Source organism: Cetorhinus maximus, unplaced genomic scaffold, assembly GCF_964194155.1.
Source record: "Cetorhinus maximus unplaced genomic scaffold, sCetMax3.hap1.1 HAP1_SCAFFOLD_138, whole genome shotgun sequence".
In the NCBI taxonomy this organism is placed as follows: domain Eukaryota; kingdom Metazoa; phylum Chordata; class Chondrichthyes; order Lamniformes; family Cetorhinidae; genus Cetorhinus; species Cetorhinus maximus.
In genome coordinates, this window is record NW_027596135.1 from 721,703 (window position 1) to 749,274 (window position 27,572).

The 27,572-nt window shown below is 55.3% G+C and overlaps 1 protein-coding gene across 1 annotated transcript; it reads right to left on the reverse strand.

Moving 5' to 3' along the window:
• On the reverse strand, nt 1–26,902 carry wasb (WASP actin nucleation promoting factor b). Its single transcript, XM_078534864.1, is given in 13 exon segments — nt 1–1,147; nt 1,942–2,050; nt 3,577–4,034; nt 6,085–6,238; nt 12,178–12,220; nt 14,061–14,250; nt 17,990–18,019; nt 18,022–18,039; nt 18,489–18,533; nt 19,818–19,935; nt 22,840–22,926; nt 24,025–24,165; nt 26,604–26,902. Coding segments are annotated over 13 exon segments (1,533 nt in total). The 5' UTR covers nt 26,688–26,902; the 3' UTR covers nt 1–1,091.
• Between the last annotated feature and the right edge of the window lie 670 nt (nt 26,903–27,572).

Here is a 27,572-nt window from a genome sequence, read left to right on the forward strand (position 1 = left end):
CTGAAGAAAACAATCCATTTATTCATAAGAGAGTCAGTGCTTCTGTAATTTCAGACAGCGAGATCCACAACAGATTTCATTCGAGGTGTGAGAAGTATTAAGGGGCTGCAGCAATGAGCGAGAGACTGGGACCTGGAGTCTGAACACAGATACCCCAAACTGAAGGTGTTCCTTTTCAAATGACCCAGAGGACACTATCTGGAATTCAAAACTTACACCCATCACTCTTACCTGGACAGGGCATGCGTGGGTGGCACCAGCAATGAGGAACTGGTGTGTTTACATCAGGCAGGTTGTTGGGACAATGTAGAGGGAGCTTTACTCTGTATCTAACCCCGTGCTGTACCTGTCCTGGGGGTGTTTGATGGGGACAGTGTAGAGGGAGCTTTACTCTGTATCTAACCCCGTGCTGTACCTGTCCTGGGAGTGTTTGATGGGGACAGTGTAGAGGGAGCTTTACTCTGTATCTAACCCCGTGCTGTACCTGTCCTGGGAGTGTTTGATGGGGACGGTGTAGAGGGAGCTTTACTCTGTATCTAGCCCCGTGCAGTACCTGTCCTGGGAGTGTTTGATGGGGACGGTGTAGAGGGAGCTTTACTCTGTATCTAACCCCGTGCTGTACCTGTCCTGGGAGTGTTTGATGGGGACGGTGTAGAGGGAGCTTTACTCTGTATCTAACCCCGTGCTGTACCTGTCCTGGGAGTGTTTGATGGGGGATGGTGTAGAGGGAGCTTTACTCTGTATCTAACCCCGTGCTGTACCTGTCCTGGGAGTGTTTGATGGGGACAGTGTAGAGGGAGCTTTACTCTGAATCTAACCCCGTGCTGTACCTGTTCTGGGAGTGTTTGATGGGGACGGTGTAGAGGGAGCTTTACTCTGTATCTAACCCTGTGCTGTACCTGTCCTGGGAGTGTTTGATGGGTGCTGGTTCACCTACTCCCATAAGTGAAGAAGTGCTGCATTTGTCCCTGATCAGTACAGATTGTACATGTTAATAAAAGAATAGCAAAGATTAGTTTGAGCTTTAAAAAGAGGGAGATCCTCGGTTGGGTGCATGAGGACTGAAGATTAAAACAATTTAGACGGGTGCATCAATCATCCCACTCATCATCGAACTCATCATCACCTCCATCATCTTCATCATCATCTGCAAGAGAGATTCACCCATTTCAACAACTTCATCCCATAGGAATTGAGTAAAAGCAGCGCATCTTCGCAACCCTATACAGCAGAGTAGACCACCTAAAAGATGCACTACAGCACCCCCTTAGTACTGATCCACTGAAAATGCGGCGCTCCCTCAGCACTGACCCTCCAACAGCGCAGCGCTCCCTCAGCACTGACCCTCCGACAGTGTGGCGCTCCCTCAGCACTGACCCTCTGACAGTGCGGCGCTCCCTCAGCACTGACCCTCCGACAGCGCGGCGCTCCCTCAGCACTGATCCTCCGACAGCGCAGCGCTCCCTCAGCACCGACCCTCCAACAGCGCAGCGCTCCCTCAGCACTGACCCTCCGACAGTGCGGCGCTCCCTCAGCACTGACCCTCCGCCAGTGCGGCGCTCCCTCAGCACTGACCCTCCGACAGTGCGGCGCTCCCTCAGCACTGACCCTCCAACAGTGCGGCGCTCCCTCAGCACTGACCCTCCAACAGCGCCGGGCTCCCTCAGCACTGACCCTCCGACAGTGCAGTGCTCCCTCAGCACTGACCCTCTGACATTGCGGTGCTCCCTCAGCACTGACCCTCCGACAGAGCGGCGCTCCCTCAGCACTGACCTTCCGACAGTATGGCGCTCCGTCAGCACTAACCCTCCGACAGCGCGGCGCTCCCTCAGCACTGACCCTCCGACAGCGCAGCGCTCCCTCAGCACTGACCCTCCGACAGTGCAGCGCTCCCTCAGTACTGACTGTGGAGTCTCAGGCAGAAAGTGAGGTGAATCTTACCTGAGGAATGAATAACTTTGCTTCTCTGCTTCATCACCATCATCAGTGCCCCTACCAGACCCTCGTTTTCCTCCTCAGCTGGCTGTGTAAACTCGGGAGTGTCCGACCTCTAAAATGCCAAGGAAGATGAGTGAGAGGACTGATTGGAGGCTAATACTCCGATGTGACAAGATAATTTGGGACAAAGCTAAAAGTCAGTTGGACAAATGCAGATCAATTAAGGAAAGCCAGCACAGACTTGTTCAGGGCAAATCATGTTTCCATTACTTACAGGAGCTTTTTGGAGAGAAAGTGGATGAGGGTAACGCTGTTGATGTGATGTATGTGGACTTCCAGAAGGCATTTGATACAGTGCCACACAAGAGACTTGTGCACAAAGTTATAGCTCATGGATTAAAAAGGTCAGTGTTGACATGGATACAAAATTGACTGAGTGACAGGAAATGGGGAGCAGTGGTTCATGGTTGGAGGAAGGTTTGTAGTGGAGTTCCCCAGGGGATCGCTGTTGGGACCCCTGCTTTTCCTGGTAGGTATCGATCACCCAGACCTTGGTGTACGATTTCAAACTCTGCGGAAGCCTTGTGAACTGTGAGGAGGGCAGTGTAGAACTTCAAAAGGACTTAGACAAGTTGGGGGAAATGGGCGGACAAGTGGCAGATGAAGTTCAATGGGAAGAAGTATGAGGTGATTCCTCTCGATAGGGAGAACGTGGAGAGACAATATAAAATAGGTACAATTCTAAAGGGTGTGCAGGAGCAGAGGGACCTTGGTGAATATGTGCATCAATCTTTGAAGATGACAGGACAGGTTGAGAGAGCAGGTGATAAAGCAGACAGTATCCTGGGCTTTATTAATAGGGGCATAGAGTGCAAGAGCAATGTCAAATTTGTATAAAACACTAGTTCAGCCTCAGTTGGAGTATTGTGTCCAGTTCTGGGCTCCGCACATTAGGATGTGAAGGCTTTAGAGAGAGAGAGAGCAAGAGAGAGTGTGGAAAAGATTGACGAGAATGGTTCCAGGGATATGAGGGACTTCAGTTCCGTGGATAGATTGGAGACGTTGGGACTGTTCTCCTTGGAGAAGAGAAGGTCGAGAGGAGATTTGATCGAGGTGTTCAAAATCACGAGTGGGGTCTGGGGCAGAGTGGACAGAGGGAGAAACTGTTCCCATTGGCGGAAGGATCGAGAACCAGAGGGACGCGGATTTAAGACGATCGGCAAAAGAAGCGACGGAGACGTGAGGAGAAACTTTTTCAGACAGCGAGTGGTTAGGATCTGGGACGCGCTGCCTGAGAGTGTGGGGGAGGGGAGGCAGGGTCAACCGAGGCTTTCCAAAGGGGAATGGGATCATTGTCTGAAAAGGAAGACGCGGAGAAGGCAGGGAGCGGCATTATGTGAATTGCTTATTCGGAGAGCTGTGCACACACACACACACACACACACACTCGCACACGCGGGCTGAATGGCATCCTCTGCTCTAACCATCCTGTGAACTGAGGTCCCTCATCTCCCGTATCCCTAGTAACCGCACTCACTCTCCCCCAAGGCCGTGACGCTCCCCCCCCCCCACATGATGCCTCCTTTAGCCGAATAGCCGGCCTGACACACACAGAGGCTGGCCGCTGGGGGTTCTTACCTGCTTCAGTTGGATCCCACTGCGGATTTGGTCAAGGAGGGCATCACGGCCCATAGTCGGTGGGGGGTTAACCGGCTCGCTCCTCTTCTGCCCTCCCCCGAAAGGTGGCGCAATGCTGGTGCTGGGGGCAGGGAGTGGTGGAGGGGGAGGTGGGGGAGGTGGAGGGGGAGCCCCTCCCCCGACCGGCTGAGGAGCAGCGGAAGGAGGAGGAGGAGGAGGTGGAGCCCCCGATGACCTGGAGATGGGCGGGGGTGGGGGTGGCGGGGTGCCCCGATGGGGCGCGGCCCTCACCGGGGGTGGGGGGACAGGACCTCGGGCGTGGTGGGCCGGAGGGGCGGGGTGCCCAGGTGGCACTGGCGGGAGGGGCCCTTGCCTGCCTCTGCTGCCTGGGGCGATGCCGGGTTGTGAAGGGACGGGAGGGAGGGGCCCTGATCGGACTGGAGGTGGGGGTGCAGTCTCTGAAAAGATGGAAAAACAAAAAGATTATTCAGTCAAATTAGAATCACTGCACATCTTATCTTAATAAAGTCTGAGATCAATCAACATTTCCCATCACAAATTCTCATGTTCACATTTATAATGAGAATACCTATGTAAACACATCACGCTGTAATGATAGTCTCCCACCTGGGGTGGCACTACAGGACTTATCCCAAGGCTCGGCGTCAACTCCTCATGTTTTGCTCAAGCGTTTGACAAAAAAAAAAGACAACAACCATCCATATCTGACCTTTAAACCGTTTGCCACCCTCCCCACCCCACCATCGCCCCCCAATGGCTACTCACAGGTCGTTTCATTGAGTGCGTCTGTCACACACAAGGTTTGACTGTCACCTTCTTCTGATCATCACACTTTGTCAAGCTGCTTGGTGCTGCTAATGTGCAGCCTGCAATGTACGAGTGCAAGCCAGTCTGCACTATTCTGTCATCGAGCAATTGAACTCTGACTGACCCACAGTTGAACTCTGACTGACTCCCGAGCCTGCATGGACATTGCAGCCTTAAAGGGCTGCATCTGCAGCTTGGTACACCATGTAAAACTAGCTAGAGCACTCCAGACATCATTATACAGACTCTGCTATGCCCAGGAGGTCCATGGAGGTGTATAAAATGTGCTGAATGTGAATATAAATAAAAGCTATGGTGTATTCTTCAAGGATTTAGAAGTGGAGGATTTATGAAAAGTTATCGTACTTTGTATAGACCACACCTGGAGCACTGTGCACAGTTCCGGTTTCCATATCCCTTGGTTAGACCACACTTGGAGCACTGTGCACAGTTCCGGTTTCCATATCCCTCAGTTAGACCACACTTGGAGCACTGTGCACAGTTCCGGTCTCCATACCCCTCAGTTAGACCACACTTGGAGCACTGTGCACAGTTCCGGTTTCCATATCCCTTGGTTAGACCACACTTGGAGCACTGTGCACAGTTCCGGTCTCCATACCCCTCAGTTAGACCACACTTGGAGCATTGTGTACAGTTCTGGTCTCCATATCCCTCAGTTATACCACACTTGGGGCACTGTGCACAGTTCCGGTCTCCATATCCCTCAGATAGACCACACTTGGTGCATTGTGTACAGTTCTGGTGTCCATATCCCTCAGTTATACCACACTCGGAGCACTGTGCACAGTTCCGGTCTCAGTATCCCTCGGTTATACCACACTCGGAGCACTGTGCACAGTTCCGGTGTCCGTATCCCTCGGTTAGACCACACTCGGAGCACTGTGTACAGTTCCGGTCTCAGTATCCCTCGGTTATACCACACTCGGAGCACTGTGCACAGTTCCGGTCTCCGTATCCCCTCGGTTAGACCACACTTGGAAAATTGTGCACAGTTCTGGTCTCTATTATAAAAAGGATACAGATGCACTGGAGAAAGTGCAAAAGGAGATTCACAAGGATGATCCCAGGATGGAGAGGTTATAACTATCGGGAAAGATTGAACAGGCTGGGGCTGTTTACTCTAGAAAAGAGAAGGCTGAGGGGGTGACCTGATCGAGCTCTTTAAAATGACGGAGGGGGTTTCGATAGGGCCGACATAGAGAAGATGTTTCCACTTGTGGGGTGTGGGAAGAGACCAGAACTAGGGGGAGGGCCATCAATATAAGACAGTCACTAATAAATCCAATCGGTGGGGGGTGGAATTCAGGAGAAATGTCTTTACCCAGAGAGCGGGGAGAATGTGGAACTCACTCCCACAGGGAGCGGTCGAGGTGAATCATGTCGATGTGTTTAAGGGGGGGGAGGCTGGATAAACACATGAGGGACAAAGGGATATGGGGATAGGGGGAGATGAAGAGGGGGTGAGAGGAGGCTAGTGTGGAACAGAAATACCAGCAAAGAGAGGATGGGCTGAACGGCCTTGTTGGCTTTCGGTGTGATAGGGTGGGGGGTGTAGCGGGCTTGACCATGTGGGGTTTTCCCCTTTTTCCCTCCCCTCCTGGTGGAAGACTGGCCCCTCGTGCCCTGTTTAACCCCTCCATCCACCCCCCAAGACCGTACCATAACTCTGCATTTCCTTCTTCACAACATCGAGTCCGCCTTGCTTCTCAATAAAGTCATAGAGAACCTTCGAGGTCTCCACATCGGTCAACTGATCTTCACTGATGCCTGCCTTGGTGAAGAGGTTTTTCAGGTCAGGGTCCATCTCGTTGACCTGCAGGAAGAAAAACAAAAAGTCCTTTTCAAATCTCTCCCTGGCCTCCTGACCCCCTCCGCAACGCTGTACCCAATTCCATCCCCTACACCCCTCCCTATCACTGTACCCAATTCCATCCCCTACACCCCTCCCTATCACTGTACCCAAATCCAGCCCCTACACCCCTCCCTATCACTGTACCCAACTCCATCCCCTACACCCCTCCCTATCACTGTACCCAAATCCAGCCCCTTCACCCCTCCCTATCACTGTACCCAACTCCATCCCCTACACCCCTCCCTATCACTGTACCCAACTCCATCCCCTACACCCCTCCCTATTACTGTACCCAATTCCATCCCCTACACCCCTCCCTGTCACTGTACCCAACTCCATCCCCTACACCCCTCCCTATCACTATACCCAATTCCATCCCCTACACCCCTCCCTATCACTGTACCCAATTCCATCCCCTACACCCCTCCCTATCACTGTACCCAACTCCATCCCCTACACCCCTCCCTATCACTGAACCCAATTCCATCCCCTACACCCCTCCCTATCACTGTTCCCAATTCCATCCCCTACACCCTCCCTATCACTGTACCCAACTCCATCCCCTACAACCCTCCCTATCACTGTACCCAACTCCATCCCCTACACCCTCCCTATCACTGTACCCAACTCCATCCCCTACACCCCTCCCTATCACTGTACCCAACTCCATCCCCTACACCCCTCCCTATCACTGTACCCAATTCCATCCCCTACACCCCTCCCTATCACTGTACCCAACTCCATGCCCTACACACCTCCCTATCACTGTACCCAACTCCATCTCCTACACCCCTCCCTATCACTGTACCCAACTCCATCCACTACACCCTTCCCTATCACTGTACCCAACTCCATCCCCTACACCCTCCCCTATCACTGTACCCAACTCTATCCCCTACACCCCGTCCCTATCACTGTACCCAACTCCATCCCCTATACCCTCCCTATCACTGTACCCAACTCCATCCCCTACACCCTCCCTATCACTGTACCCAACACCATCCCCTACACCCCTCCCTATCACTGTACCCAACTCCATCCCCTACACCCCTCCCTATCAATGTACCCAACTCCAACCCCTACAACCCTATCTCTGTAACCTCCTCCAGCCCCTACAACCCTCCCTATCCCTGTAACCTCCTCCAGCCCCTTCAACCCTCCCTATCTCTATAACCTCCTCCATCCCCTACAACCTTCCCTATCTCTGTAACCTCCTTCTGCTCCTACAACCCTCCCTATCTTTGTAACCTGCCTCCAGCCCCTATAACCCTCCCTATCTCTGTAACCTCCTCCAGCCCCTACATCCCTCCCTATCTCTGTAACCTCCTCCAGCCCCTGCAACCCTCCCTATCTCTGTAACCTGCCTCCAGCCCCTATAACCCTCCCTATCTCTGTAACCTCCTCCAGCCCCTACATCCCTCCCTATCTCTGTAACCTCCTCCAGCCCCTGCAACCCTCCCTATCTCTGTAACCTCCTCCAGCTCCTACAACCCTCCCTATCTCTGTAACCTCCTTCTGCTCCTACAACCCTCCCTATCTCTGTAACCCGCCTCCAGCCCCTATAACACTCCCTATCTCTGTAACCTCCTCCAGCCCCTACACCCCTCCCTATCTCTGTAACCTCCTCCAGCCCCAACAATCCTCCCTATCTTTGTAACCTCCTACAACCCCTACAACCCTCCCTATCTCTGTAACCTCCTCCAGCCCCCTACAACTCTCCCTATCTCTGTAACCTCCTCCAGCCCTTACAACCCTCCCTATCTCTGTAACCTCCTACAACCCTCCGAGATCTCTGCGCTCCTCCAATTCCGGCCTCTCCAGCCTCCCCCGATTCCCATCGCTCTGCCATTGGCGGCCGTGCCTTCAGCTGCCTGGGGGACCCTGAGCTCTGGAATTCCCTCCCTAAACCTCTCCACCTCCCTGTCTCTCTCTCTCTCTCTCTCTCCTCCTTTAAGACGCTCCTTAAAACGAGCTCTTTGAGCAAGCTTTGGGTCGCCTGTCCCTAATGTCTGCTTGCGTGGGTCAACCCTTGTTGACTAATGGCTCCTGTGAAAACACTTCGGGAACAGGTGTTACCGAAATGCAAGTTGTTGTTCAGTGTGTGGGGTTGCCCCCCCGATAGGATAATACTGATCGGGAGTCACTCCCGATAGGAATGACGAGCAATCGGAAACACGAGAGTAAGGGGCACATAGGGTTCAAGATGAATGCCAACCTCACACTCAAGGCCCATTGTCCATCTGTGCATCCCAACTTACTTGTGGTTAATTCCTAACCCTCTACCCCGACCTAATGCTGCCCCCGAGGACTGGGTCATGGGCTCCTCTATTACCAGAGAGATTGCACTCAGGTCCAACCCTGACATTGTCATCAAACCCGCTGACAAGGGTGGTGCTGTTGTTGTCTGGCGCACTGACCTCTACCTCGCAGAGGCTGAGCGTCAACTCACAGACACTTCCTCCTACCTCCCCCTGGACCATGACCCCACCACTGAACATCAAGCCATTGTTTCCAGGACTGTCACTGACCTCATCTCCTCTGGAGATCTTCCTTCCACAGCTTCCAACCTCATAGTCGCCCAACCTCAGATGGCCGGCTTCTACCTCCTACCCAAAATCCACAAACAGGACTGTCCCGGCAGACCGATCGTGTCAGCCTGTTCCTGCCCCACGGAACTCATTTCTCACTATCTTGACTCCCTTCTCTCTCCCCTTGTCCAGTCCCTTCCCACCTACATCCGTGATTCCTCTGACACCCTACATCATATCAACAATTTCCAGTTCCCTGGCCCCAACCACCTCCTCTTCACCATGGACGTCCAATCCCTCTACACCTCCATCCCCCACCAGGATGGTCTGATGGCTCTCCGCTTCTTCCTCGAACAGAGGCCCGAACAATCCCCATCCACCACTACTCTAACCTCCGTCTGGCTGAACTTGTTCTCTCACTGAACAATTTCTCCTTAAACTCCTCTCACTTCCTCCAAATAAAAGGTGTGGCTATGGGTACCCGCATGGGCCCCAGCTATGCCTGTCTCTATATGGGGTATGTGGAACATTCCTTGTTCCAGTCCTACTCCGGCCCCCTCCCACAACTCTTTCTCCGGTACATCGACGATTACTTCGGTGGTGCTTCATGCTCTCGTCGGGACCTGGAAAAATTTATTAATTTTGCTTCCAATTTCCACCCCTCCATCATTTTCACATGGTCCATTTCTGACACTTCCCTTCCCTTCCTTGACCTCTCTGTCTCAATTTCTGGTGATAGACTGTCCACCAATATCCATTACAAGCCTACCGACTCCCACAGCTACCTCGACTACAGCTCCTCACACCCCGCTTCCTGTAAGGACTCCATCCCATTCTCTCAGTTCCTTCGCCTCCGTTGCATCTGTTCTGATGATGCTACCTTCAAAAACAGTTCCTCTGACATGTCCTCCTTCTTCCTTAACCGAGGTTTTCCACCCACGGTGGTTGACAGGGCCCTCAACCGTGTCCGGCCCATCTCCCGCGCATCCGCCCTCACACCTTCCTCTCCCTCCCAGAAACATGATAGGGTCCCCCTTGTCCTCACTTATAACCCCACCAGCCTCCGCATTCAAAGGATCATCCTCCACCATTTCCGCCAACTCCAGTATGATGCCACCACCAAACACATCTTCCCTTCACCCTCCCTGGCGGCATTCCGCAGGGATTGTTCCCTCCGGGACACCCTGGTCCACTCCTCCATCACCCCCTACACCTCAACCCCCTCCCACGGCAAATTGCCATGCAATCGCAGAAGGTGCAACACCTGCCCCTTTACTTCCCCTCTCCTCACCGTCCAAGGGCCCAAACACTCCTTTCAAGTGAAGCAGCATTTCACTTGCACTTCCCTCAACTTAGTCTACTGCATTCGCTGCTCCCAATGCGGTCTCCTCTACATTGGAGAGACCAAACGCAGACTGGGTGACCGCTTTGCAGAACACCTTCGGTCTGTCCGCAAGCATGACCCAAACCTCCCTGTCGCTTGCCATTTCAACACTCCACCCTGCTCTCATGCCCACATGTCCGTCCTTGGCCTGGCTGCATTGTTCCAGTGAAGCTCAACGCAAACTGGAGGAACAGCACCTCATCTTCCGACTAGGCACTTTACAGCCTTCCGGACTGAATATTGAGTTCAACAACTTTAGATCATGAACTCTCTCCTCCATCCCCACCCCCTTTCCGATCCCCCTTTTTTCCAATAATTTATATAGATTTTTCTTTTCCTACCTATTTCCATTATTTTTAAATGTATTTCCATCCATTGTTTTATCTCAACCTTTTAGCCTATTTCGATCCCTTCACCCCACCCCCACTAGGTCTATCTGTACCTTGCTTGTCCTGCTTTCTACCCTTAGTTAGCACATTCCTTTAGATAATATCACCACCGTCAACACCTCTTTGTCCTTTTGTCTATGACATCTTTTGGTTATTTCCACCTATCACTGGCCCTCTATCCAACTCTACCTGTCCCACCCCCCTTAAACCAGCTTATATTTCACCTCTGTTCTATTTTTCCTTAGTTCTGTTGAAGAGTCATACGAACTCGAAACGTTAACTGTGCTCCTCTCCGCAGATGCTGCCAGACCTGCTGAGTTTTTCCAGGTGTTTCTGTTTTTGTTTTGGATTTCCAGCATCCGCAGTTTTTTGCTTTTATATCATTTAAATGGTGATACATTGGGAAATGCGGATGTGCAAAGGGACCTGGGTGTCCTCGTACACCAGTCGATGAAAGTAAACAGGCAGGTGCAGCAAACAATTGGGAAGGCAAATGGTATGTTGGCCTTCATTGCGAGAGGGTTTGAGTTCAGAAGTAGGGATGTCTTACTGCAGTTATACAGGGCCTTGGTGAGACCACGCCTGGAGTATTGTGTGCAGTTTTGGTCTCCCTACCTAAGAAAGGATATACTAGAGGGAGTGCAGTGAAGGTTCACTAGGCTGATGGCAGGATTGCCGTAGGATGAGAGATTGGACCTGTATTCACTAGAGTTTAGAAGAATGAGAGGAGATCTGATTGAAACATATAAAATTCTAACAGGGCTAGACAGACTATATGCAGAGAGGATGTTTCCCCTGGTTGGGGAGTCTAGAATTCGGGGCAATCGTCTCAGGATATGGGGTAGGCCCTTTAAGACTGAGATGAGGAGAAACTTCTTCACTCAGAGGGTGGTCAACCTGTGGAATTCTCTACCACAGGAGGCTACGCAGGCCGGGTCACTGAGTACATTCAAGAAAGAGATTGATTTTTTTCTTTGGATGTTAGGGGCATGGAGAGAAAGCGGGAGTACGGCGTTGAGATAGGGGATCAGCCACGATCGTACTGAAAGGCGGAGCAGGCTCGAGGGGCCGAATGGCCTACTCCTGCTCCTATTTCGCATATTCATATGTGTGTGGCGCCCCCCACAGTGGACCAACTTGTTTGGCTCTGGGTCAGAGGTTTGTGGGTTGGAGCTACCCTCCCCCACTCCAGAGATTCGTGCCCCCTAAACCCAGGCCTGACACCACCCAGCGCTGCAAAATACAATGGAGGGGCTGCTTCCCTCTGCCCCCCCGCCCAACCCCCTGCCCCCATGGATAAGGGGTCAGCCATTTTGGGACTGATATAAGGAGGAACTTCTTCGCTCCGAGGCCCGTGAACCTTTGGAATCCTGGACCCCAGAGGTCGCTCACTCCTTGAGCAGGCTCGAGACGGAGCGCGAGAGGTTTTTGGGATTAAGGGATATGGGAAGTGGGCGGGAAAGTGGGGCTGAGAGGTACAAGATCAGCCATGGTGGTGTCGAATGGTGGAGCAGGCCCGAGGGGCTGAATGGCCTCCTCCTGGTCCGATTCCATTGACCGTTCACGGAGAGGAAGATAATGGGGGAAGTGTTTACTTACGTCAAAGCCCTTGTTGGGATCCCATCCAACGTGACCCACGTGCCTGTGAATGAACACAGAAGAATTCAAGCCTTTCGCCTCATCTCCATGTCCATGGAGATGCCTAGACCTCCCTATCCAGGCACTTGTTACCTCCGGAGATGACTATTCCAATACACACCGGCCGCCCTCCAGCCCAACTCCCCCTCCCAGCATCGCCCCCCTCCCCCGAACCCCCATCACCGACTCTCCGTAAACTTCAGCTCAGCCAGATCTCCGCTGCCCGCGCCCCCCACTCCGTGTCCAAACTCGCACCGAGTCCCCTTCACCCGTCACCCCCGGTGCTCGCTGACCCACACTGGCTCCCGGTCTGGCAACACCTCCATTTTCAAATTCTCACCCTCGCTTTCAAACCCCTCCTCACCCCCTCCCTATCTCTGTAACCTCCCCCAGCCCCTACAACCCTCCCTATCTCTGTAACCTCCTCCAGCCCTTACACCCCTCCCTATCTCCGTAACCTCCTCCAGCCCCTACAACCCTCCCTATCTCTGTAACCTCCTCCAGCCCCTACAACCCTCCCTATCTCTGTAACCTCCTCCAGCCCCTACAACCCTCCCTATCTCTGTAACCTCCTACAACCCTCCGAGATCTCTGCGCTCCTCCAATTCCGGCCTCTTGACCATCTCCCCGATTCCCATCGCTCCGCCATTGGCGGCCGGGCCTTCAGCTGCCTGGGGGGCCCTGAGCTCTGGAATTCCCTCCCTAAACCTCTCCACCTCTTGCTCTCTCTCTCACTCTCTCTCTCTGTCTCTCTCTCTCTCTCTGTCTCTGTCTCCCTCTGTCTCTCACTCCCTCTCTCTGTCTCTCTCTCTCCCTCTCTCCCCCTCTCCTCCTTTAAGACATTCCTTGAAACCAACCACTTTGACCGAGCTTTTGGTCAACTGTCCCTAATATCTCCTTGTGTGGCTCGGGGTCAAATTCTGTTTGTTAATCGCTCATGTGGGATGCCTCAGGAACATTTGAACACCTCAAAGGTCGAATCAAAATGATGAAGCTGTTTTTATCCTGGTGGACGAGGACTTTTAAAGGTGTCTTGCACAGTCCTTGCCTCTCTGGGAGCAGAGAAGCAGTTAAGAATGAAACCCACATTGCACACAGCAAAATGTCTTCAGTGGGTTACATCGGACTGTAGTTGGCAGCCAGAACACAGCAAGATCCCGCACGTGGCATGTGAAAGCCTGTGTTAGTACTGAGGGAGCGTCGCACTGTCGGAGGGTCAGTGCTGAGGGAGCGCCGCACTGTCGGAGGGTCAGTGCTGAGGGAGCGCCGCACTGTCGGAGGGTCAGTGCTGAGGGAGCTCCGCACTGTCGGAGGGTCAGCGCTGAGGGAGCGCCGCACTGTCGGAGGGTCAGTGCTGAGGGAGCGCCGCACTGTCGGAGGGTCAGTGCTGAGGGAGCGCCGCACTGTCGGAGGGTCAGCGCCGAGGGAGCACCGCACTGTGGGAGGGTCAGTGCTGAGGGAGCGCCGCACTGTCGGAGGGTCGGTGCTGAGGGAGGGCCGCACTGTCGGAGGGTCAGTGCTGAGGGAGCGCCGCACTGTCGGAGGGTCAGCGCTGAGGGAGCGCCGCACTGTGGGAGGATCAGTGCTGAGGGAGCGCCGCACTGTCGGAGGGTCAGTGCTGAGGGAGCGCCGCATGATCACGTTGGCTGCCTGTGAGATCTTGCTGTGCGCAAAATGGTGTCTACCATTTGCTAACATGGCCGCACTTCGGTAATTAAACTTCATTGGGCCTGAGGAGCGCTGGGAGGTCCTGAGGTGGCGAACGGCCCCATCATCTTCACCCTGTGCCCCTGGACCCTGAGGGTGTCCCCGCCCCCCAGTCCCCTCGCGGTGGGGGGTCTTACTGGAAGTTGCTGGGGGCTCCGATGTCGGCCTTCGTCATCTTCTTCTTCCCCTTGCCCTTGTCCTTTCCTTTCTTCTTCTCGACCGGAGCGGGAGCTGGTAAACCGCGGTAACGGAAGGAGGTGATGTCGGGATTGGAAATGGCCATGGCATTCATCTGGAGCGAGGAGCTGGGCGACTGGAATCCCGGACCTGAGAGAAGGATGAGGAGGAGCAATGGAATTAACCCCCTGGCCCGGAGATGGCCCCCTCCTGTCACCCTACCCCCAGCCCCCAGTGAGGCCCAGCCTCTGGGATTCAGTCCCAGGGCCTTCCCCTGTCCGTCTCCCCACACCCCCTCCTCCCTTCTGTCCGTTACCCGCCCTCCCTACCCCCCCTCCTCCCCTCTGTCCGTCACCCACACTCCCTACCCCACCTCCTCCCTTCTGTCCGTCACCCACACTCCCTACCCCCCCTCCTCCCTTCTGTCCGTCACCCGCCCTCCCTATTCCTCCCCTCCTCCCCTCAGTCCCTCACCCGCCCTCCCCTCCTCTCCCCAACTCTCTTCCCTATCCCTCCCCTCTTCCCATCCCCTCGATTATTCACCAGCCCTCCCCTTTCCCCATCCCTCCCTTCTCCTCTCCGCCACACCCCTCCCACTCCTCCTCCCCTCCCCTCAGTCCTTCACCTGCCCTTCCCTCCCCTCAGTCCTTCACCTGCCCTTCCCTCCCCTCAGTCCTTCACCTGACCTTCCCTCCCCTCAGTCCCTCATCGGCCCTTCCCTCCCCTCAGTCCTTCACTTGCCCTTCCCTCCCCTCAGTCCTTCACCTGCCCTCCCCTCCCCTCAGTCCTTCACCTGCCCTTCCCTCCCCTCAGTCCTTCACCTGCCCTTCCCTCTCCTCAGTCCTTCACCTGCCCTACCCTCCCCTCAGTCCTTCACCTGCCCTTCCCTCCCCTCAGTCCTTCACCTGCCCTTCCCTCCCCTCAGTCCTTCACCTGCCCTTCCCTCCCCTCAGTCCTTCACCTGCCCTTCCCTCCCCTCAGTCCTTCACCTGCCCTTCCCTCCCCTCAGTCCTTCACCTGCCCTTCCTTCCCCCCAGTCCTTCACCTGCCCTTCCCTCTCCTCAGTCCTTCACCTGCCCTTCCCTCCCCTCAGTCCTTAACCTGCCCTTCCCTCCCCTCAGTCCTTCGCCTGCCCTTCCCTCCCCTCAGTCCTTCACCTGCCCTTCCCTCCCCTCAGTCCTTCGCCTGCCCTTCCCTCCCCTCAGTCCTTCGCCTGCCCTTCCCTCCTCTCAGTCCCACTTCCACCCTCCCCATCCCCATGCCTCCCCCACTTCCCCTCCCCTCAATCCTTCACCCACCCTTCCTCCCCTTCAATCCCCTCTCCTCCCCACCGCACCCTTCCCCATCCCTCTCCTTCTCCCTTCCCCTCACTCCTTCACCCACTCTCCCCTTCCTTCTCCTTTCCTCCTCTCCCCATTACTTCCCTCTACTTCATTCCCCTCCCCTTCCCTCCTCCCCTCCCCTCCTTATCCATCCTCTTCCCTCAGTCCTTCACCAGCCCGATCCTCCCTTCCAATCCATCACCCCCTCCCCTTCCTCCCCTCTCTCCCCCCCACACCTCCCCTCTCCCCTCACCTGTCCTCCCCCTCCCCTATCCCCTGTCACCTCCCCAGCCCTCCCCTTCCCACTTCCCTCTCCTCCCCATCTCTCCTCGCCTATCCTTTGCCCCTCCTCCTCCCTCCTCTCTGCCAGTCCTTCCCCTCTCACCCCTCTCCTGCCCTGTGCTTCCAACCTCTTCATCTGGAGAGGTTTAGGGAGGGAATTCCAGAGCTCAGGGCCCCCCAGGCAGCTGAAGGCCCGGCCGCCAATGGCGGAGCGATGGGAATCGGGGGATGCTCGAGAGGCCGGAATTGGAGGAGGGCAGAGATCTCGGAGGGTTGTAGGAGGTTACAGAGATAGGGAGGGTTGTAGGCGCTGGAGGAGGTTACAGAGATAGGGAGGGTTGTAGGGGCTGGAGGAGGTTACAGAGATAGGGAGGGTTGTAGGGGCTGGAGGAGGTTACAGAGATAGGGAGGGTTGTAGGGGCTGGAGGAGGTTACAGAGATAGGGAGGGTTGTAGGGGCTGGAGGAGGTTACAGAGATAGGGAGGGTTGTAGGGGCTGGAGGAGGTTACAGAGATAGGGAGGGTTGTAGGGGCTGGAGGAGTTTACAGAGATGGGGAGGATTGTGGGGGCTGGAGGAGGTTACAGAGATAGGGAGGGGTGTAGGGGCTGGAGGAGGTTACAGAGATAGGGAGGGTTGTAGGCGCTGGAGGAGGTTACAGAGATAGGGAGGGTTGTAGGGGCTGGAGGAGGTTACAGAGATAGGGAGGGTTGTAGGGGCTGGAGGGGGTTACAGAGATAGGGAGGGGTGTAGGGGCTGGAGGAGGTTACAGAGATAGGGAGGGTTGTAGGGGCTGGAGGGGGTTACAGAGATAGGGAGGGTTGTAGGGGCTGCAGGAGGTTACAGAGATAGGGAGGGTTGTAGGGGCTGGAGGAGGTTACAGAGATGGGGAGGGTTGTGGGGGCTGGAGGTGGTTACAGAGATAGGGAGGGTTGTAGGGGCTGGAGGAGGTTACAGAGATAGGGAGGGTTGTAGGGGCTGGAGGAGGTTACAGAGATAGGGAGGGTTGTAGGGGCTGGAGGAGGTGACAGAGATAGGGAGGGTTGTAGGGGCTGGAGGAAGTTACAGAGATAGGGTTGTAGGGGCTGGAGGAGGCGACAGAGATAGGGAGGGTTGTAGGGGCTGGAGGAGGTTACAGAGATAGGGAGGGTTGTAGGGGCTGGAGGAGGTTACAGAGATAGGGAGGGTTGTAGGGGCTGGAGGAGGTTACAGAGATGGGGAGGGTTGTGGGGGCTGGAGGTGGTTACAGAGATAGGGAGGGTTGTAGGGGCTGGAGGAGGTTACAGAGATAGGGAGGGTTGTAGGGGCTGGAGGAGGTTACAGAGATAGGGAGGGTTGTAGGGGCTGGAGGAGGTGACAGAGATAGGGAGGGTTGTAGGGGCTGGAGGAAGTTACAGAGATAGGGTTGTAGGGGCTGGAGGAGGCGACAGAGATAGGGAGGGTTGTAGGGGCTGGAGGAGGTTACAGAGATAGGGAGGGTTGTAGGGGCTGGAGGAGGTTACAGAGATAGGGAGGGTTGTAGGGGGCTGGAGGAGGTTACAGAGATAGGGAGGGTTGTAGGGGGTGGAGGAGGTTACAGAGATAGGGAGGGTTGTAGGGGCTGGAGGAGGTTACAGAGATAGGGAGGGTTGTAGGGGCTGGAGGAGGTTACAGAGATAGGGAGGAAAATTCATTGGAAAATTCCAGATGGATTGATAAATCAACAGACGGGAGCGATTTTGACGAGGATGGCGATGTGGAGAGGGTGCGGAGGAGATTTACCAGAATGTTTCCCGTGGATGAGGGGACTTCAGTTCATCTGGAGAGACTGGAGAAGTTGGGATTGTTCTCCTTAGAGCGGAGAAGGTTAAGGGGGAGATTGAATTGAGGCGTTCAGAATCACGAGGGGGGGGTTTGGATCGAGTGAATAAGGAGAAACTGTTTCCAGTGGCGGGAGGGTCGGTGACCAGAGGAGGGTGGGGGACACAGATTGAAGAGAATCGGTAAAAGATCCAGAGGGGGGTGGGGGAGATGAGGAGAATGTTTTTGACCCAGCGAGTTGTTGTGATCTGGAAGGCGCTGCCTGAAAGGGCGGTGGAAGCAGATTCAATAGGAACGTTCAAAAAGGGGGGAATTGGAGAAATACTCGAAGGGGAAAAGAGCCGGGGTGGGGGTGGGGAGAGTGGGATTAATGGGATAGATTTTTCAAAGAGCAAGCACAGGCATGATGGGCTGAATGGCCTCCTCCTTGGGCTTTGCTGAGCTACAGTGAGACTCGGACGGTCAATTTTCAGCTGGCGTAACTCACCGCCTGATTCCACCGGAGGCACCTGAGGAGTGGCATGGAGACCCTCCTGCCTGTGGGAGAGAGAGGCAGCTTTTAGTTATTCACAATCGCCCTTCACAGCCTCCCTACCCAAACCCCACCCCGGACCGCCACTGCACCACCCCCACCTACCGCCCAACCTCCCCGTCGTGTCCTGGGAGCCACGCAACCTCTGGTCAGAGCGGCCCTGTCGTGGGTGCTGGATATTCGACTGCAAAGGCATCACACAAAGATGTCTGCCGCTGCTCAGAGGGTGGGGCGGGGGGGCTCCGGCGAGTGTGGATAAAGATTAACGTACGCGTTTGGTAGGGAAACGAATCCCCTGAGTATTGCGGCCCAGTGTGGCAGCTGAGGGACAGATATCGCCCGCTCTCACCGCTTGCTGAGCGGACAGCCTGCGTCGTGAGGGGAGTTGGCACCAGGAGGCAGTGCCAGGGCTCAGCCGAGGGTGGTGCTGACACACTCGAGCGGCATTACTCACCTTCAGGAGCTTGTGGTGGAGCCGGTTTCCCAAGATCACGTTTTTCTAGTGATAGAGAGGAAAGTACAGGAGAGAGAGAGAGAGAGAGGGCGTATCAGTAAGAGTCCAATCTCCAACCCCCACCCCCATCACCCAACCCCCACCCCCTCATCCAACCCCCACCCCCTCACCCAATCTCCACCCCCTCACCCAACCCCCACCCCCCTCACCCAAACCCCACCCCCCCCTCACCCAAACCCCACCCTCCTCACCCAACCCCAACCCCCCTCACCCAACCCCCACCCCCCTCACCCAACCCCCACCCCCCTCACCCAAACCCCACCCCCCTCACCCAACCCCCACCCCCTCACCCAACACCCACCCCCATCACCCAACCCCCACCCCCCTCACCCAACCCCAACCCCCCTCACCCACCCCTCACCCCCTCACCCAACCCCCACCCCCCTCACCCAACCCCCCTCACCCAACCCCCCACCCCCCCACCCAACCCCCACCCCCCTCACCCAACCCCTCACCGCACTCACCCAACCCCCAAACCCCTCACACAAACCCCCACCCTCACTCAACCCCCACCCCCCTCACCAACCCCCACCCCCATCACACCACCCCCACCCCCCTCACCCAACCCCCCACCGCCCTCACCCAACCCCCACCCCCCTCACCCAACACCCACTCCCCCACCCAAACCCCTCCCAACCCCCACCCCCCTCACCCAACACCCACTCCCCCACCCAACCCCCACCCCCCTCACCCAGTCTCCAACCCCCACCCTCCTCACCCAGTCTCCAACCCCCACCCTCCTCACCCAATCCCCACCCCTCACCCAGTCTCCAACCCCCACCCTCCTCACCCAATCCCCACCCCCCTCACCCAGTCTCCAACCCCCACCCCCCTCACCCAATCCCCACCCCCTCACCCAACCCCCACCCCGCTCACCCAACCCCTACCCGCCTCACCCAATCTCCAACCCCCCTCACCCAACCCCAACCCCCTTCACCCAGTCTCCAACCCCCACCCCCCTCACCCAATCCCCACCCCCTCACCCAACCCCACCCCCCTCACCCAACCCCCACCCCCTCACCCAAACCCACCCAACCCCTACCCCACTCACCCAATCTCCAACCCCCCTCACCCAACCCCCACCCCCCTCACCCAACCCCCTCACCCAGTCTCCAAACCCCACCCCCCTCACCCAATCTCCAACCCCCACTCCCCTCACCCCATCTCCAACCCCCACCCCCCTCACCCAATCCCCAACCCCCACCCCCCTCACCCAGTCTCAAACTACATCCCCCCCTCAGCCACCCTCAAACCCCATCCCCCCCTCACCATGTCTTGAGCGGCCATCTCCCTGTCTCGTCTGCCTGGATCTAATCTTTTCTTCCACGATTCCCTGAAAGAGCCCAGCTTCATATTCGTCTGCGAAGCTAAGCCCTGCCTGACAGTCCTGTGAACGAGTGAGAGAGAGAGAGAGAGAGCGAGGGACTAATGAATCCATGATTAATAAAAACACAGGGAGGGAGAGCAACACATCTACAGACAGCGACCCGCACACAAACCCACCAATTGGACTTACCGCCCCGTCTCTGCTACACACAACCAGCAATTTATTCCCCTTCGAGTATTTCCCCAATTCCCCCCATTTTGAACGTTCCTATTGAATCTGCTTCCGCCGCCCTTTCAGGCAGCGCCTTCCAGATCACAACAACTCGCTGGGTCAAAAACATTCTCCTCATCTCCCCCCTCTCTGGATCTTTTACCGATTCTCTTCAATCTGTGTCCCCCTCTCCCTCTGGTTACCGACCCTCCCGCCACTGGAAACAGTTTCTCCTTATTCACTCGATCCAAACCCCCCCCCTCGTGATTCTGAACGCCTCGATTCAATCTGCCCCTTAACCTTCTCCGCTCTAAAGGGGAACAATCCCAGCTTCTCCAGTCCCTCCACATGAACTGAAGTCCCCCTCACCCCCGGGAACCGTCCTGGTAAATCTCCCTCCCTCCGCACCCTCTCCGAAGCCCTTGACGTCCTTCCCAAAGTGCGGGGCCCAGAATTGGACACAATCTTCCAGTTCAGGCCAAGTCCAGTGATTTACAACGATTTTAGAATAAATCCCTTTCTTCTATCCTTAAATTTTCAAGCAGACTTGTCAATTTGACCTTCAAAGATTTGTTTCCATACATGCTCCCCTCCAGTCTGTCTCAGTTCCTGTTCCCCTTTCAAATTGTGCCCTCTAATTTATGTCGCCCCCCCACCCCTCTTTGCCAACACCGTGTCTCTCCACACCTCTCTCTCGACCTCCGATGCTACAACCGCAGCTGATGTTACTCGCTGAGCAAGTCAAATCCCAGAGGAAAAGTTGTCTTCCTGATCATAACTTTTCTTTTTGTATTTTGGAAATGAGGGGAAAACTACTGATCCCAGAAGCATAGAATCCCAGTGACACTCTTAGGATTTTAAAATTAAAAGATTTAACAAGAAGAGAAAACTTAAGCACATAAGATTAAAATTACACATTGAACCAGTCTTACAAAACATTCCCCAAAAACATCCCACTTGGTCAGAACGCACAACTAAATTACTTGGCCACAGCTCCCTTATGGATTTTTAACCATAAAAATCCAGTAATATTACCCAAAGCAAAAAAAACTTGCTGCTACTTTACTAAAGTATACCACACGACTTCTCACTCTCTTCCACTCCACTGTGGAAGTCCGAAGGAAGTTCAGAGACTGACTGTTCCCTGGGGAGAAGGACTTTTCTGGCTTGAAACTGGATGGCTGCTTCAGATTCACAACGTTTCTCAGCACAGAGCCGATCTCCCCCCCCACACAGCCGACCCACCTCAACACAACATCTTTCCTTCAATACCTTTATTTCCCCTTTGTCTCAGATTCCATCGTCCTCAGCACCTCTTTGAACTCAACTTTTGCAACGTATAAAAATCTTTCGCGTCTTCCGATTGCCTCGGGTTTGGGACCAAACGAAATTGAACAAATTCCCCTTGTGTTTACTCATGAGTCCTTTGTGAGCTGTAAAAGTCCCTTAAACTCCCCTTTCAAACCCAACGGCTGAAAAGTCAAGTCATTACTGTTACACGGTTAAAAAGGGGGGGGTGTTTGTTATTTTATACCCGTTCCAGTTTAGCTGCGCATTGCCTAACACTGGGATCCAGATTGCCCTTTCAAACTGTTCGAATTTGACAGCGATATAACCATCAGGTAAAAACTCAGACAGCGCGTCAGGAAATAGTACCAAAGTTTGATGATTATAAGCAAGTTTTAGAAACTTTTCAACCAGCTAACAGAGGCAGAATATAGGTAAAGTGTACCTCTCAATAAAACTCCACCAAACTCCAAAACGGATGATCAGTCCATGGGAAGTGGGAAACAAGTTGGGATTCTCATGTGGACTGTGAAACAGTCACTGCCTCCAAGCAGCCCCACACCTTCCCGGGATTTCTACTGACCGGGATTCTGTCAACGATCCAGTCCCAGGACGTTTCTTTATTTGTTTACGAATTGTGGGTGTCGCTGGCTGGGCCCAGCATTTATTTCCCATCCCTAATTGCCCCCTTGGGAAGGCAGTGGTGAGCCGCCTTCTTGAGCCGCTGCAGTCCCCGTGTGGTGTAGGTACACCCACCGTGCTGTTAGGGAGGGAGTTCCAGGATTTGGACCCAGTGACAGTGAAGGAACGGCCGATATATTTCCAAGTCGGGATGGTGAGTGGCTCGGAGGGGAACTTGCAGGTGGTGGTTGTTCCCCATGTGTCTGCTGCCCTTGTCCTTCTAGACGGTAGAGGTCGTGGGTTTGGGCGGCGCTGTCGAAGGAGCCTTGGCGAGTTGCTGCAGTGCGTCTTGTAGATGGTACACATACACTGCTGCCTACTGTGCGTCGGTGGTGGAGGGAGTGAATGTTTGTGGATGGGGCGCCGATCAAGCGGGGGCTGCTTTGCCCTGGACGGTGTCGAGCTTCTTGAGTGTTGTGGGAGCTGCGCTCACCCAGGCAACCTGCCCTGAAGTTCACTGGAAACTACCTTCCTGCTGATAGGTTACTGAATTTAGCAGCTGCAAAGTCAAGCGCTTACCTAACACCCAAAGCAAATTTTAAAGCCCAACTTATTTACTTGTAGTTCCAACTTCACCAGAGCCTCGCGTTACAAATGCATGCTTCTAACTCCTTTACCTTTCTCTCTCTCAGTTCCCACAGACAAGCTATCTCTATGAACCTCCCCCCCAGTATAGTTAATCAAGGGCACACATACACACAGCCTTATTTACAGAATATCATTATATTCCCAAAATTGTAAAGATAATAACATCCATCTTTACTCCGAGCAAAGGATAGCACTCACATCAGCCGGGAATGTGTGGAAGTATGGCTGCTTCGATGTATATCGGATCTGGTTGTACAATTCCTGTTCCCAGATTAACTTCCCTTCCTGTCAGGGAGAGATGGATACAGTTAAATCCCTTCGCCGGACCCCCATTTCTCCACCCCACCCCCAAACATCCCAAAGCCCCTTGCGTCCTGTCGAAGTCCGCTCCTTGTTGTAATGTAGGAAACTCAGCAGCCAATTTGCGCACAGCAAGCTCCCACAAAGAGCAATGTGATAATGACCCAGATCACCTGTTAGTAATGTTGGTTGAGGGTTAAATATCAGCCTCAGGACACCGGGAGAGCTACCCCAGCCCTGCCCTCTGCTCCTCCGACAGTGCGGCGCTCCCTCAGCACTGACCCTCCGGCAGTGCGGCGCTCCCTCAGCACTGATCCTCCGATAGTGCGGCGCTCCCTCAGCACTGACCCTCCGACAGTGCGGCGCTCCCTCAGCACTGACCGTCCGACAGTGCGGCGCTCCCTCAGCACTGACCCTCCGACAGTGCGGCGCTCCCTCAGCACTGACCCTCCGACAGTGCGGCGCTCCCTCAGCACTGACCCTCCGACAGTGCGGCCCTCCCTCAGTACTGACCCTCCAACAGTGCGGTGCTCCCTCAGCACTGACCCTCCGACAGTGCACAGTTCCGGTCTCCGATCCCTTGGTTAGATCACACTTGGAGCACCGTGCACAGTTCCAGTCTCCGTACCCCTTGGTTAGACCACACTCGGAGCACTGTGCACAGTTCCGGTCTCCGTGTCCCTCGGTTAGACCACACTCGGAGCACCGTGCACAGTTCCCGGTCTCCATATCCCTCGGTTAGACCACACTCGGAGCACCGTGCACAGTTCCGGTCTCCATATCCCTCAGTTAGACCACACTCGGAGCACTGTGCACAGTTCCGGTCTCCGTATCCCTCGGTTAGACCACACTCGGAGCACCGTGCACAGTTCCGGTGTCCGTATCCCTCGGTTAGACCACACTCGGAGCACCGTGCACAGTTCCGGTCTCCGTATCCCTCGGTTAGACCACACTCGGAGCACTGTGCACAGTTCCGGTCTCGGTATCCCTCGGTTAGACCACACTCGGAGCACTGTGCACAGTTCCGGTCTCCGTGTCCCTCGGTTAGACCACTATTGTGATCCAAGGTGAATTGGAACCTACCTTCAAGCTGTAAACCCTGATGTAGTATGATCGTTTTGGATTGTCTTTAACGAAGCAGGCCACACCAGAGTGGCACTTGGTCCAGTGGTTACTGTTGTTGGGCAGTGCCAGGTACACCTGCACTACTGTGGTGGCCATTGTCTGTGGAGAGAGAGAGAGAGAGAGAGAGAGAGCAGCGGTCAACACAGCCAAGTGTATGTGAGTGAACAGAACTGAGCAAATGCTGGAGCTCGGTCACTCAGGGATGGGCACAGTCCCAGACGTTGGGGGGTGGGTGGAACGGGGAGGGTATGCGGATGACAGGGAGGGTTATTCATCCCCCACGTCCTGCTCCGCAGTCCTGACCACTTCCCTTGATCTCGTGTGCAGTGGGCAGGGCTGGCAAGGGGCCAGTAGGAGCAGGACTCTCCCTCAGCACTGACCCTCCGACAGTGCGGCACTCCCTCAGCACCGACCCTCCGACAGTGCGGCGCTCCCTCAGTACTGACCCTCCGACAGCGCGGCGCTCCCTCAGCACTGACCCTCCGACAGTGCAGCACTCCCACAGCGCTGACCCTCCGACAGTGCGGCGCTCCCTCAGCACTGACCCTCTGACAGTGCGGCGCTCCCTCAGCACTGACCCTCCGACAGCGCGGCGCTCCCTCAGCACTGACCCTCCGACAGTGCGGCACTCCCTCAGCGCTGACCCTCCGACAGTGCGGCGCTCCCTCAGCACTGACCCTCCGACAGTGCGGCGCTCCCTCAGCTACAGATTGTATTGTACAGAGTACAGGTGTGTGTCGATCGTGTGATGCCTCATGTGCTCAAATAGCCAAACATTCGGGCCTTCCCATAAGGCCTGAGCCAGGGTCTGACGCCAGGCTGCTGTGGGGTTGGCCATTCTGAGATCAGCCGATGAGCTTAGTTTTGTTGACTCAGTGTCGAGTGTTGCAGACGCTGTGGGGACAAGGGGGAAGTGGTTTGATGTTGAGGCGTCTGATTGGCTGCTCTGTACAAACAGGAAACAACTCAAAATAGAAGATCAGTCACCAAGAACAGGGCAAGAAAGAGGGAGATTCACCCTTCAAAACTTCCTGTCCCTGCCCTGGGAGTGTTTGATGGGGACGGTGTAGAGGGAGATTTACTCTGTATCTAACCCCGTGCTGTACCTGTCCTGGGAGTGTTTGATGGGGACGGTGTAGAGGGAGCTTTACTCTGTATCTAACCCCGTGCTGTACCTGCCCTGGGAGTGTTTGATGGGGACAGTGTAGAGGGAGCTTTACTCTGTATCTAACCCCGTGCTGTACCTGTCCTGGGAGTGTTTGATGGGGACGGTGTAGAGGGAGCTTTACTCTGTATCTAACCCCGTGCTGTACCTGCCCTGGGAGTGTTCAACTCTCACTAGGGTACGGGTCCCAAACACACTGACTCTCACTGGGGTACGGGTCCCACACACACTGACTCTCACTGGGGTACGGGTCCCACACACACTGACTCTCACTGGGGTACGGGTCCCACACACACACTGACTCTCACTGGGGTACAGGTCCCACACACACTGACTCTCACTGGGGTACGGGTCCCACACACACACTGACTCTCACTGGGGTACGGGTCCCACACACACACTGACTCTCACTGGGGTACGGGTCCCACACACACACTGACTCTCACTGGGGTACGGGTCCCACACACACACTGACTCTCACTGGGGTACGGGTCCCACACACACTGACTCTCACTGGGGTATGGGTCCCACACACACTGACTCTCACTGGGGTACGGGTCCCACACACACACTGACTCTCACTGGGGTACGGGTCCCACACACACTGACTCTCACTGGGGTACGGGTCCCACACACACTGACTCTCACTGAGGTATGGGTCCCACACACACACTGACTCTCACTGGGGTACGGGTCCCACACACACTGACTCTCACTGGGGTATGGGTCCCACACACACTGACTCTCACTGGGGTACGGGTCCCAGACACACACTGACTCTCACTGGGGTACGGGTCCCACACACACACTGACTCTCACTGGGGTACGGGTCCCACGCACACTGACTCTCACTGGGGTACGGGTCCCACACACACACTGACTCTCACTGGGGTACGGGTCCCACACACACACTGACCCTCACTGGGGAACGGGTCCCACACACACATTGACCCTCACTGGGGTACGGGTCCCTGACACACACTGACTCTCACTGGGGTACGGGTCCCACACACACACTGACTCTCACTGGGGTACGGGTCCCACACACACACTGACTCTCACTGGGGTACGGGTCCCACACACACCCTGACTCTCACTGGGGTACGGGTCCCACACACACTGACTCTCACTGGGGTACGGGTCCCACACACACTGACTCTCACTGGGGTACGGGTCCCACACACACACTGACTCTCACTGGGGTACGGGTCCCACACACACACTGAGACTAACTAGACTCTTTGTACGTCTCTTTTACCTGCCCTGTGTGAGAATCAGCCTGGAATCTTGCTGTGCGAGTAGATTATGTCCTGCAAAAGGGCTCAATTTTGGGAGAGGGAGGGATGGACCAGAATGAGTGCTGTAAACTCACCACTGTCTTGCGGCCCAGGAGTTCGAACAGGACCTGGTTCTCGTGCTCAGAGAGCAGCCCGGAGGGGACGTGGGTCTTGCTCATTGTATCGGGTATGTGAGGCTGCCTCCTCAGAATCCCCTTTTACCTTCCTGCACCCACTTCCTCCCAGCGTACAGCCTCGAGCACAGGATGTCACACAACCACAAGCTCTCGCAAGACGCTGCTTCTCTGACACCCAGGCATTGGACTTCCGGCCCCAACAATCGAGCACCTCGCGTCCTCGTTTTTAAATCACTCCCCGGCCTCCCCCCATCACTGTCACCTCCTCCAGGGCCGACACCTCTCCCTATCTCTGTAACCTCCTCCAGCGCCTACAACCCTCCCTATCTCTGTAACCTCCTCCAGCGCCTAAACCCCTCCCTATCTCTGTAACCTCCTCCAGGGCCTACACCCCTCCCTATCTCTGTAACCTCCTCCAGCCCCTACAACCCTCCCTATCTCTGTAACCTCCTCCAGCCCTTACACCCCTCCCTATCTCTGTAACCTCCTCCAGCCCCCTACAACCCTTCCTATCTCTGTAAACTCCTCCAGCCCCTACACTCCTCCCTAACTCTGTAACCTCCTCCAGGGCCTACAACGCTCCCTATCGCTGTAACCTCCTCCAGTCCCTACAACCTTCCCAATCTCTGTAACCTCCTCCAGACCCGACACCCCTCCCTATCTCTGTAACCTCCTCCAGCCCCTACACCCCTTCCTATCTCTGTAACCTCCTCCAGCGCCTACAACCCTCCCTATCTCTGTAACCTCCTCCAGGGCCTACACCCCTCCCCATCTCTGTAACCCCCTACAGCGCCTGCACCCCTCCATATCTCTGTAACCTCCTCCAGCCCCTACACCCCTCCCTATCTCCGTAACCTCCTCCAGCCCCTACAACCCTCCCTATCTCTGTAACCTCCTCCAGCCCCTACACCCCTCCCTATCTCTGTA